This window comes from Trematomus bernacchii, unplaced genomic scaffold (assembly GCF_902827165.1).
Source record: "Trematomus bernacchii unplaced genomic scaffold, fTreBer1.1, whole genome shotgun sequence".
In the NCBI taxonomy this organism is placed as follows: Eukaryota; Metazoa; Chordata; class Actinopteri; order Perciformes; family Nototheniidae; genus Trematomus; species Trematomus bernacchii.
Window position 1 is genome coordinate 7,016,876 of NW_022987910.1, and position 13,388 is coordinate 7,030,263.

Sequence of the window (13,388 nt, forward strand, 5' to 3'; positions counted from 1 at the left end):
TGGGGGCCATGTGTGACGGGTGAGCCAACATGGCGGCGCTTTGATGTGTGTAGATATTTGTTGTTCTCGCGTCCAGGAGAGAAACTTAAAATAAAGAGACTAATGGAGTCTCCGAAAAGGTTTAAATGGTACTTTAATTAAATGGCGTGGTAACGAAACAAGCAGAAGGTAAGAGGAGGAGGCAGAGCAGCTGTTGCCTCGCAGGGGTGCAGGGGTGAAGAGAGAACGAACCATACTCGTCAGCTGGTTATATCTCCTCCGTTGGCTCCTCCTCACGTGCCGGTTGGCGTTGCAGGGGGACCTCCCACCTCGGTCTTCAATGTCCGTTATCGCGCATAACAGAGGATTCAGACGTTGTACATTCATTACATCACTTCACACGCCTTTTCTCCTCATACTCTCTTTCATGACTTTTTATTTAATGCATTTTAACGGCTGTAATCGCGTTTTTGTTAAACCCGGAAGTCAAGCTTACTGTTGGTACTTCGGAGATCTCTTCCGGAATAGCTTTTCAAAATAAACTTTAACCACAGGCGAATGCTAACCGGAAACGTTTTCACAATAAAACAGTTATAAAATTACTGTATGTTTAAACTATATTACATCATTAAACATTGATTTTAATTTCTTACATGTGCGAGAAGTGAAAACACTTCTGCGTAGTCTGCACTCATGTATCCTCACTCTCGTCTCCTCTGCAAGCCTCCTCCCTCCTCGACTCCTTTGTGTGCATTTAAGCGATTGGGAGGTCCTTCAACATGGCATGTCCCGATCGATTTCCGGGTCAAGTCGAGCCAAGGAGAGAAGAGAGAGGAGTCGAGGGACATTGGGATGAACCTCCAGAGTCAATGGGATTTCTCCATGGGATTCTGGAAAATAGCTCGAAATAAGGTCTGTGGTTGACACAAATTTAAGAGACGGATCACGTTTTGTTCTACAACATTAAATACATCAGCAGTGACCCGACTGGTGATTTTTGAAGAGTTTACGTGTCGGAAAAACGATGGTTGTTAACAAGTGGCTGAATAGGACTACAGAAGTTGTCGAGGACGTTGTACGTCATTACGCCGAACACGTAAACACTCCCGCTAAGTTTGTTTGCCCCTGTTCTGCTTGAAAGCAAGTACCTATGCTCTTGCAAACTGTTAAAACAAACGCTTCAACTTGTACAATTTTGAATCTGTATTTTTGAATATCGATCTTAAGTTGGCGTGACGTTGAAGTCGTACGACCCTGCTGTACTCGGCTTGGTTAGTTTATAGATTTATGATTAGAAAATTATAAAAGTAGGGTAGACATGTGGATATTATTCGGCTGAACAAAACGTGCATTTATCAAACAGGTTCGTTTTCAACAGACCTTATTTCGAGCTATTTTCCAAAATCCTATGGAGAAATCCCATTGCTTTTTTGTCGAGGGAACCCATGCGAAGCTTACTTCCGGGTAAATACGTCATTCCTGCACCACTCTATAAAAACTGGATACAGCGTCGGCGGCAGGGCCTCGTTCATTCCTATGAGAGCTGCTCATTGGCGCATGAGGACAACATGGACTGATATTTTCTAGAGCAAAACGTCACAGATTACCCATCATGCCTTGCTGTCGAGCATAGAGCACGCGCAGTTGAGTTTCCCCTTAAGCCCCGCCCCCAAGCTCCCGCTCTCGGCTCACTATAATGATTGGAGAGACAAAATAAATCCAGATTCGGCTTTTAGTGCATTTTACAACTTTAAGGACCTAATGATTCTAATAAGGGCTATAACATAGTTAATACTGGGTAGTTCATTTAGTTTAAAAAAAAAAAAATTTCAATAATATAGAATATTTTCCTCAGAGTCCGGCGCACTTCCTGGGGGCTTGGTGGGCGCCCGAGCTGCTCCTATCTGTTGCATTGAAGGGGTGCGGACTGCGCATGCAGAGCCGTCCCTCCCTACAGGCTGATCATGCAGACTGCGTGGGGCCTCACCTTGCGGAGGGGGCCTCACCTTGCGGAGGGGGCCTCACCTTGCGGAGGGGGCCTCACCTTGCGGAGGGGGCCTCAACCCGTCCGTCCGTCCGTCCGTCGACGACGCTCGCAAAACAGAAGGCCTCATCATATAACTTTGCGTGGGGCCTCCAGTTGGCCACGGACGGCCCTGTGCGCATGCAACACTTTCTGCGCCACAAGCAGACAACACGTGATTTATTAGTAACTTTAGACATCGTAAAACAATCGTAATCTATATTTTATCCAACCCGGTATCACGGCAAGACGTGAACATGTGACGATCTACCATGCTGGGAGACGTGAATATATCACGGTTTCGTCCCTTCAAACGTGACAGTTACACGGTATTGTTATCATGGCCCAACCAGTGGAGAAATACCCGGAAGTGCCTAGCAAATGGTCTACCGCGCCTATTGGTCGGTTTTTATTGTCAAAATTAGATGTTTTTAATTTATTTTTTAATCGTCACACTCGATTTTGCCGATTTTCTTGTTGCCCTAGCTGGTCGACACCTCTTTTAGCAGAAACAAAGGCTACATTAATGTATTAAATCGATGTTAATCCATGTGTGTGGAGGTGAGGATGTGGAATTAACGGACGTGACGTTGTGCGATTGCGTTGCCAGGCAACGCAATTTACAAACTCTTTAACTACAACCCTAATTATATTTTAAAACATTTTAGACAGCCTCACGAAATACTTTAATGTAAATTAAAATGTAAATGTGAAGGAATGTGTGTAATGTGGTGATTGACATTATTCACCCACGGATCTATGGGTTGGGGGTATTATTCCGCACGGACATTTTAGTTAACCGGACTCCTGTTGATGTGAAATCCGAAAACATTTAAAAAAAATAAAATAATACTTTATTCCGAGTTTGCTTGCTTTTCTCTTTGGAGGTCATCACATAACGGCATTGTAATACACGGTTTGGCTGCATTAAATATGACACATCTGCCGTAGTTCTGTATTTATAGAGCCCTGATGAGAAGACTTCTGGACAAACAGGAAGCACTGCCGCCAAAACTGAAAACGTGACGTGGATCATAAATATATCCGCAATTAAACAACATCTTACATTTATTTTCACACAATACGTCTCCTTGCAGTATCAATAATAATTCGGCTGACTTTTATATTTGATCCAATTGGTAGATAGGCTGTATTTACACCATAACGGTGCACAGTTGATAGAAAGGCACATCTAGTGGTTAAAGCACGTTATTGAATTTGATTATTTGATTATCTTTCACAAAAATGAAACCATCAATAGCAGAAACAGAATTAACTGTCATTAGTAAACCACCCAAAAAAAAAGATCATAAATGGTTTTGTTTTATAATATATATTTTAAGGATAATAATAGCAATGTAACACTGTCTATGACACTTACTGTATAACACTGATTTGAAAAACATACAGAAAAAACTAATTCACTGCCCTTAATAAAGTATTTAATACATTTCAGGTGTGCTGTTTTGTTTAGATCATTGACATCTGGGGCTCTTTTAATGTCCTTTTTGATTATTGTTACACCAGGTCTTGTCAAAACCTTTATTCCATATTCAATATCCATTACTAAACAAAACAGCAATTCTACTCCACTACAATTCAGAGGTTAACCTGGTATTTTTACTCCACTACATTTATTTTAGTTACTTTGCAGATTCTGATTAATGATGTGAAATATAAACAACCCTTAAATCAGGCTTTAGTTACACCTGAGTAAAATTCAGGGAAAGGTGATTGTCAAGTGCCAACAATCAGGAGAGATATTTGATAGTTGCTGCTTGAGAAGACTAAACATTTATCTGCAGATCCCTATAAAGTATATTCATTACTCGTTATTCTCTACTAATAGTTCATTAAAGACTGTATATAATGGCTATTTTGCATATCCCTTTCAAGATTTCAAGATTTTCTAAGGATCATTGACATATCATATACACAACTAATTCAATAACGTGCTTTAACCACTAGGCGGTGCACACAGCCATAATAACTTTGTATTATTAGTGTAGGACACTTGTGTATGTATAATATCTGAAGATGTGTAGTTTTATTCATGTTTTCACATAATTGTACAGGATATTGCTATATTATTTCACATGTTTTACTTATAATATCTGATTTGTAAAACATCACAGACAGAAAGGTATATCTGTCATTTAACAGTAAGCTATTGAAATTCTGAATCCATAGATGTGTCTCCCATCACCCAAATCCCCTGACTATTCTCTCAACTCAGTATTTACATTCTTATATTCAAAGAAAATCAGTAATATCTTTAAAAACGACAAGTCCTTTTATATCAGCTGTGCACCGTTATGGTGTATAACGTATTTTTTTTCGGATTTCACATCAACAGTAAGTCCGTTTAACTAAAATGTCCGTGCGGAACAATACCCCCAACCCATAGATCCGTGGGTGAATAATGTCAATCACCACATTACACACACTCCTTCACATTTACATTTTAATTTACATTAAAGTATTTCGTGAGGCCTTCTAAAATGTTTTAAAATATAATTAGGGTTGTAGTTGAAGAGTTTGTAAATTGGGTTGCCTGGCAACGCAATCGCACAACGTCACGTCCGTTAATTCCACATCCTCACCTCCACACACATGGATTAACATCGATTTAATACATTAATGTAGCCTTTGTTTCTGCTAAAAGAGGTGTCGACCAGCTAGGGCAACAAGAAAATCGGCGAAATCAAGTGTGATGATTAAAAAATAAATTAAAAACATCTAATTTTGACAATAAAAACCGACCAATAGGCGCGGTAGACCATTTGCTTGGCACTTCCGGGTATTTCTCCACTGTTTGGGCCATGTTAACAATACCGTGTAACTGTCACGTTTGAAGGGACGAAACCGTGATATATTCACGTCTCCTAGCATGGTAGATCGTCACATGTTCAAGGTTCTTTATTGTCAATCTGACATAGCTACAGAGTAATTATGCAGTTGAAAATCTTATGTCACAGGCTTCTCCAACAATGCAACATAATAACATAACATAATAACAATAAGAGCAAGAGCAATACAAAAATAATAATAGTTATAAAAATGAAATAAAGTTATGATGTGGAATAGTGCAGTATGAGTCTATATACAAGTTATTGGAATGATATATATATATTAGGTATTAGATACATACTACTGAGTAGCAGTTGAATGTTTGAAGTTGTTTCAACAGTTCAATTTTTTAACAGTCTCACTGCCCGCGGGAAGAAACTGTCTCCGAATCTTCTTGTCCTTGCCAGGATGCTGCGGTAACGTCTGCCAGACGGCAACAGAAAGAACAGTTTGTGGCTGGGGTGATGGGGGTCTTTGATAATCCGTAGTGATTTCTTCCTGAGCCGCTGGGAGTAAAGGTCCTCCATGGATGGCAGCTCCGTCCTGGTGATGTGCTGTGCAGTTTTCACCACCCTCTGTAAAGCCTTACGATCGAGGTCGGTGCAGCTGCCGTACCAGGCCGTCATGCTGCCAGTGAGGATACTCTCTATCGTGCACCTGTAGAAGTTGCAGAGTATCCTGGAATCCATTTTGAACCTCCTCAACCTGCGGAGGAAGAAGAGCCGCTGTCGAGCTTTCTTAGTGATGGTGGTGGTGTGAAGAGACCATGTCAGGTCCTCAGTGATGTGGACCCCAAGGAACCTGAAGCTTTTGACTCTCTCCACCGTAGTCCCATTGATGGCGATGGGGGCGTGTCCCTCTCCCTGCTGCTTCCTGTAGTCCACAATCAGCTCCTTTGTTTTGCTGATGTTGAGATGGAGGTTGTTCTCCTGGCACCAAGATGTCAGGTTTTCGACCTCCTCTCTGTATGCCGTCTCGTCATCGTCTGTGATCTGGCCGATGACGGTCGTGTCATCAGCAAACTTCACGATGGTGTTGGAGCTGTGTGTGGCCACGCAGTCGTGGGTGAACAGGGAGTAGAGGAGAGGGCTGAGCACGCAGCCTTGAGGGGCACCGGTGTTGAGAATCAGGGTGGAGGATGTGATATTTCCCACCCGCACTGCCTGGGGTCTGCCCGTCAGGAAGTTCAGGATCCAGTCGCAGAGGGCGCTGTTGAGTCCGAGGTCTCTGAGCTTGATGGCCAGCTTGGAGGGCACAATGGTGTTGAATGCTGAACTGTAGTCAATGAACAGCATTCTCACATATGTGTTCCTCTTCTTCGGGTCCAGGTGTGAGAGGGCAGTGTGGAGGGTGAGGGCTATGGCGTCGTCTGTGGACCTGTTTGCTCTGTAGGCAAACTGCAGGGGGTCCAGAGATTCAGGGAGGGAGGAGGTGATGAATAATTTGACTAACCGCTCAAAGCACTTCATTATGATGGAGGTGAGTGCTACTGGGCGGTAGTCGTTGGGGCAGGTGATGATTGTCTTTTTGGGGACAGGAATGATGGTGGAGTGTTTAAGACATGTGGGGACTACAGACTGCAGCAGGGACCTGTTGAAGATGTCTGTGAACACCTCTGCCAGCTGAACTGCACACACCCTGAGAACACGGCCAGGGATGCCATCAGGTCCAGGAGCCTTGTGTGGGTTAACCCTTTTAAAGGATTTACACACATCTGCCCTATTTAAAACAAAAGGGCAGTGTAGCTCCTGGTCCCTCTGTACCTCCACAGCCTGGCTGCTCTCAAAGCGTGCAAAAAAAACTGTTTAGCTCATCTGGGAGAGATGCGCACGCAGACACTCCCGCAGCACCCCCCGCTGCTCCTTTGTAGTCAGTCATTGTCCTTAGTCCCGCCCACATATTCCTAGTGTTACAGCCTTTGAAGTCAGATTCCACCTTCTCTTTGTACTGTCTCTTTGCATTTTTTATTGCTCTCCGGAGATCATACCTAGACTTCCTGTACTCCTCCAAATCTCCCGCTGTGTGCGCGAGAGTGCGCGCTTTCAGTTTGCCGCGCACCTCACCGTTTACCCAGGGCTTTTGATTTGGGAATGTCCGTACAGAAACCTTCGGTACCACGTCATCGATGCATTTCCCAATGTAGCAGATGACAGTGTCCGTGTGTGTGTTGATGTTATTGTCCTCAAACACACTCCAATCCGTGGATGCAAAGCAATCCTGCAGTGCTGAATCTGACTCCTCGCTCCATCGTTGTACTGTCCTTGTTATCGGTCTGTCCCTTTTAAGTTTCTGCTTGTAAGCAGGCAACAACAGTAGTGAGATATGGTCTGATTTGCCGAAGGGAGGGCGAGGGAGAGCCTTATATCCATTCCGGAAAGGGGAATAAACATGGTCCAGTATGTTTCCCCCGCGCGTCGGGAAGTTGATGTGTTGGTAATATTTTGGCAAAACCTTCTTCATGTTGGCGGTGTTGAAATCTCCGGCCACAACGAACGCCGCATCTGGCCGTGAAGTCTCGGTTTTATCAATAAACCCAAACAGCTGATCGAGTGCCGTGTTGTTGTCGGCGAGTGGCTGCGGCGGGATATACACTGCTGTTATCACAACAGATGTGAATTCCCTCGGCAGATGGAAGGCCCGACATGAGATCATGAGGTGCTCTAGCTGTGCGGAACAGTCCGATGAAATAATCTTCACATCTGAGCACCAGTTGTTGTTAGTCATTACACACACACCGCCTCCCTTACTTTTCCCCGAGTTTGCAGTCCGGTCCTGACGAAAAATAGAGAATCCGTCAGGGACAATAGCGGAGTCCGGGATAGCGGGGTTGAGCCAAGTCTCAGTGAGAATTAACACGTTACAGTTCTTAATGTCCCGTTGAAAAGCAATCCGGCTTCTGAGTTCATCTAGCTTATTTTCAATGGATTGAACATTAGCCAGAAGAATACTCGGAAGAGGGGGCCGATTCTCACGTTTTCTCAGTTTGACCAGCAACCCGGCCCGGCATCCCCGCTTTGTCTTCTTCTTGCGTCTCTCAGGTAGAACAGCAACAGGTAGCCATGGTGAATCTCCATTGTCTGTCGGAGGGTTAATATTGTCCACGAAGTTTCGCAATTGGAAAAGTTCCTCTCTGCTATATTGTATGGCAGAGTAGGTGCGGTCGGCTAGCATGTTGCGAACCATGTTAAAAGTAAAACGGCAAAAGTAAAAGAAATATGTACAAAATACGAAAATGGGCAAAGTTGGAGAGGAGCACGAAGACGATGCGGCCATCTTCACCGGCGCATCAGACATGTTCACGTCTTGCCGTGATACCGGGTTGATTTTATCGTAGATTATACATTTTACTGAAACCAACTATATAATATGTACCTTGTTAATAAAAAAAAATGTTTAAAATTAATACAAATGTAAGTATATTTTTATGACAATGTAGAATGTGGGAAGAGGTGGGCGGCGCCCTTAGCGCCCCTATGGGCCGGCCGCCACTGGAAAATGGTCTGCAAAGTAATGTCCCTGAATAAAGGGAGGTTAAGATGCTTTATTTTAATAGCTTTAATATATTTGGGGCTACTAAATAACAAACAGTGCAGGAGAGGTTATAAAACACATTTTTACATGTTTTTGTGAAATACAAATAAAGTTGAAATGAAAACACAGAAAGTCATGATGGTTTAAACTTTTAACTGATTTATTAATATGAAATACAAATTATTCTAAATGTCTTTAATGTCCTGTAGCACCAGATAGGTAGGATTCACTACATGGAATCATCTAAAATGTAATGTTTTGTTTTAGCTAATATGTTTGTAACGAATAGTGTCACTGCAAAATTCAAGCCAAACCACAAACCATAAATCAAATAAAAGACTTATTTTATTTGTATTTAATTGGATTCAGTTTTCCCCATCAGATGTTTTTTTGTGTTCAGTTCAGGTTTGAGTACAATAATAAAACATTTGGGTGCAAATATACAGAATAGTAGCCCATAACTGGAGGCCAGAATAGCAAATATCTCCACAGCCACAGTGAACTTCCCAGGAGAGCTGACATAAGCTGGGATAAAGGTGATCCAGACCGCACAGAATATCAACATGCTGAACGTGATAAATTTAGCTTCATTAAAATTATCAGGCAGCTTTCTAGCCAAGAAAGCAAGTAGAAAACATAACACAGCTAAGAGCCCTATGTATCCTAACACAGCCCAGAACCCTACAGGTGATCCCAGGGCACACTCAAGAATAATCTTATCCTTATAATGGTTCATATTTTTAAAGGGAAACGGAGGATTGATTGTCAGCCAAAGTATGCAAATGATAACCTGTATTAGAGTGAAACTCAGAACACTGAGTCTCTGCTGGGCAGGCCCAAACCACTTCATCATATTACTGCCTGGAAGTGTAGCCCTGAAGGCCATTAGCACCACTATTGTTTTCCCCATAACACAAGAGATACAGAGGACAAAGGTGATGCCGAATGCTGTGTGTCGCAGCATGCAGGACCACTCAGAGGGCCGGCCGATGAAGGTCAGAGAACACAGGAAACACAGAGTCAAGGAGAAGAGCAGCAGGAAGCTCAGCTCAGAGTTGTTGGCCCTCACAATAGGAGTCTCTTTGTGAGTCAAAAATATGACTGATGTCAGAAGAGATAGAAAAACGCCAACACAACCAAATCCAGTTAAAAGTGCTCCCATGATTTCTTTGTAAGACAGGTATTCAGTCAATTTCGGAACACACTTGTCTTTATTTTCATTTGGCCAAAACTCAGGTGGGCAGATCAAACAATCAGGGGAATCTGTGAAAGAGAAATACAATCATTACACTAAAATAAGAAATAATCAAACAATAAAATGTACAAATATTATATTATATTAAAAAATATAAATGTATTGTTGCTCTTTCATATATCCCCACTACAAAACACATGAAAATATTCAATTTTAAGTTATTTACTCACTTGTCTCATTACTTATTGTTCCCTCAGGGCACTCAAAACAGTCAAAGCAACACACAGGCTTCAACTTATTCATGGCCTTACGAGTCCCTGGTGGGCATGGTTCTCTGCAGACAGACCTTACGACCTGAAAAAGTAAAATCCGGCATGTAAAACCCAGAAATTAAACAAAATATGTTTGTATATCATGGACATATAGTTCATTAAGTTCTTATAATGCATAAGGAACACAATTAAATTAGCTTTTTTAAAGTACTGTGTACATTACATTTCAATTGTAACTTTTATGATCAGTATTATAAGAACTTTTGTCTGTTATCTTGTGTGTATTAGGACATATGTAACGTCTGCAATACAATGATATATGTGTTTTTAATCATCAAACAAATCTGACATCAATGAGTTTTCTATCAAGTAAAGACCTTCTATCTATCTCACAGTTTGCATAAACAGAATGTGGGGACTGACCCTCTGTTGACTTTACCTTATTCTTGTTTCCTCCCCATACAATTGTGGTGTTCTTTTTTAGTTTGAACTTTTCCCCATCTGGAAAAGCGGTATCATATTGACCGATATTTACAATATCCACAGAGCCGTCTTCTTTCATCTGCCAGTTAACTAATTCATACTGAGCAACTGAGTCTCCATTTTCATCAAAGAAAACCTTCGCTCCATTCTGTGTTGTGAAGTTCACATACTTAATGTGTTCCAACACCTATAGAGGAACAATGATCAATTTAGCAATCATAGACTTAACATTCAAATGGTACACTAATACCTTATATGTATAATATGATATTTATGTATTTTTTGCATTTACCGCAAAAAACAATAATCACTCAATAATAAACAAATAAGTTATATTCAAATAAAAACCGAACTTACAAGCTTAGGCTCAACTTCATTCTTGTTTACACAGGGCTTTCCTGTGGTGGGATTTGAGCCATTTTTACATTGCAATAGTGCATGAAGGGCATATGCCACCAAGTACACAGCTTTGTACACGTTATTCTCAGCCCTGAATTGTGTCACGTCTGTGTAGTCATTGGAGACAGTCCTGAGATCCTCTGTGCCAGTGCACATAGTAGAGATATTTGATGACGAGAAGGTGCAGTCAAAAAACATCTCCCACATTGCTTTAACTATAGCGCTTTGTGGTTCATCCGCAGGTTTAAAGTTGAGCAAGAATTCAGCAAGACCTGGAATAGATGACTGAGGCAGGGCAAAGCCCATTGCCCCCTGCAAAATGTTATTTCTCTTGACAGAAGCTAGGTCGACTTGTGTGATCCAAGCCTCACTACCTAGCCACTGCTTTCCAGTTATGTTATGTTTTTCAATTCTTGACAGTAACGATTTGGTAAGAGACAAAGACATAAACAACAGGACCACATTTGACGAGGATTCCCTTATTGTCTTTACAAAAGGAGACATCTGCCTTCCATTTAATCTCCATGAGTAAGGTAATGTGTATTCAACACATATGCCCTCTTTTTTTGCTTCCTTAATGAGATGAGCGGTTCCTTGTTCTGAGTACAAAGAGTTAGCGTAAATAATCCCAAACCAACGCCAGTCGAAATATTTCATGAGCTGCACAATACCGATGATTTGGAAGTGGTCACTTGGCACAGTTCTGAAGAACGAGGGGTACCGTCTTCTGTCACTCAAACAAGCACAGGTTGAAAGATGGCTTACCTTCAAAGCAAAAACAACAACAACATGCAAAATACAGCAAATAAGAATACAAATATTTTAAAGATGGAAATATATATATAAAGCAACAAATTGGACACTACAGTTGTATCTACTCACCTGTGCAATGGATAGTGGGCTTAGTATGCTGTTTATGCCTTCACTCACTCCAGAAGATGAATGGCCTAAGAGAGCCTGGATGTGACTTCTGCAGCCTTTTGAGTCATCTCCATTTACAGCTTCTGCAGCTACGTGTACCAGGTTTTCACTCCCACAGCCATTGAACAGCCTATAACCCAGACTAACTCCAGGAAGAAGCTCAGTATCTCTATTAATCTCTTCCACAGTGAAAATCACCGTTCTGGCGAATTTCAATTCCCTGGTATTCCACCTGAAAACATAATGTTAAGTATTGGAACATTACTAATAAAGAAGTTATTAAAGCTGAAACACACCAGACACACACATACTGTTAAACTTGCGATTTTCATAAATTGCATTCCATTTCTATAGATTATATTTTAAGCACTTACCCTGTGCAGTATTCATTTGGCAAAGCCTGGTAGCCATTATCATTCAGTTTGCGAGTACTTGTTATAGAAAACACTCCTCCTATAATAAGATCACCTTCTTTTGAAAACTCCATGAACCCTGACTGCCCAATGAAATTGCATGTTTGGTTTTCAGACATTGTTCTTGCCAGCAGAGTGAATAAGATGATAGTGATCCAACCCATCATGAACCACCCTCCCCTTCACTAAAGCACTTCTGACCTGGAAGCTGACCTTTATAGTTTTTCTTTACCACATGAGAAACATCAGCAGCCAATGTGAGCACAGTCTCAATTCTCAAAAGATTATCTTTGTTTTTCACTGCACTTCAGAAACTAGTCTTGCTGATTGACAGATGATTGACAGTTACCTTTTTTAAGAAATAAACATGTTAACTATTACATATACTTTCTCTTTACCACACTGTTGTGATGAAGATGAACTTATCCATTGTATCCTTGTCTTGTGATTTTTGACTGAAAGGGCAAAAGGCTTGAACTATGTAGCTGCATCCCTGCTTTTGACAAATAGGTGTGCGATTGACATGCCAGATTGAATACAAATGTAAAATATTGGTCATGTTGGGTAGGCGTGTTGTTACGTGTTGGTACGTGGGTTGAGGGGCCCTGAGCTCTCAGTGCCCAGTGGCCCCTGGAGGTACTAATCCGGCCTTGATGCAGATGTAAAACATTTATGTAGAAAAAGTGTATACATAACAAGAAATACAAAATATAGACATAGAAATATGAACAGGAATGTAGTTAATGTATAAACATAATGAGAAGTAATAAATAAACTTATATTTATAGAAATATGGTTTCTGTAGCTGAAAGTAGGCTGAAATATACATATTTACCAGTGGGGAACTGTCAGGGCCTTCAAGGTTTTCAGAGAATACCCAGAAACACTCAGATAAAACAAACAAAACATTTCGATTTAATTATATATATAAAATGTAAATAAAATGAATAAATAAGAATCGTATCTGTGTTATTGATCTGTAATATTACAGTGTTACGTTGATTTGTTTGTCTTTCTCGGTCCATGCACTACGTATTTGAGTGGTTTTGTGTTAGAAAAAAAATGCAACCAATCAGATATTTTTCTGGGTCTCTGGGTAGAATATCCTTCAACCAACCCGTTTGTGTGTATTGTGTTTGAAACACCGGCTGTTGTTATGCCTGCTGTGACGTTAAGTAACGGTACGTCGACACGGCAGCGTCACGTGCTTCAACGGAGACGCTTCCCATACACTTTGAATGGGGTGACGTCACGCTTTGCCGAACTGCATTGTGGTTCCGTCACGTCGCTTTGCCTCCGTTGCTCGCTTCGAAAGTTGAGAA

At 41.4% G+C, this 13,388-nt stretch overlaps 1 protein-coding gene across 1 annotated transcript; it reads right to left on the reverse strand.

Moving 5' to 3' along the window:
* Positions 1 to 8,738: 8,738 nt before the first annotated feature.
* LOC117470568 (extracellular calcium-sensing receptor-like) lies at positions 8,739 to 12,496 on the reverse strand. Its single transcript, XM_034115388.1, has 6 exons — positions 12,465 to 12,496; positions 11,615 to 11,885; positions 10,691 to 11,497; positions 10,290 to 10,520; positions 9,809 to 9,932; positions 8,739 to 9,646 (listed from the first exon to the last, which is right to left on the reverse strand). Exons 1-6 carry the CDS (start codon positions 12,494 to 12,496, stop codon positions 8,739 to 8,741), a joined length of 2,373 nt encoding a protein of 790 aa, XP_033971279.1.
* Positions 12,497 to 13,388: the final 892 nt, after the last annotated feature.

What these genes read in the sequence shown, in the direction of transcription:
- LOC117470568 (XM_034115388.1), bottom strand. Translation starts at nt 12,496, where the DNA reads ATGGATAAGTTCATCTTCATCACAACAGTGTG. An exon ending in ATCTTCATCACAACAGTGTG is followed by an intron (nt 11,886 to 12,464) that starts GTAAAGAGAAAG and finishes TTATGTTTTCAG; the next exon opens with GTGGAATACCAGGGAATTGA. An exon ending in GGGGAGGAAACAAGAATAAG is followed by an intron (nt 9,933 to 10,289) that starts GTAAAGTCAACA and finishes TTACTTTTTCAG; the next exon opens with GTCGTAAGGTCTGTCTGCAG.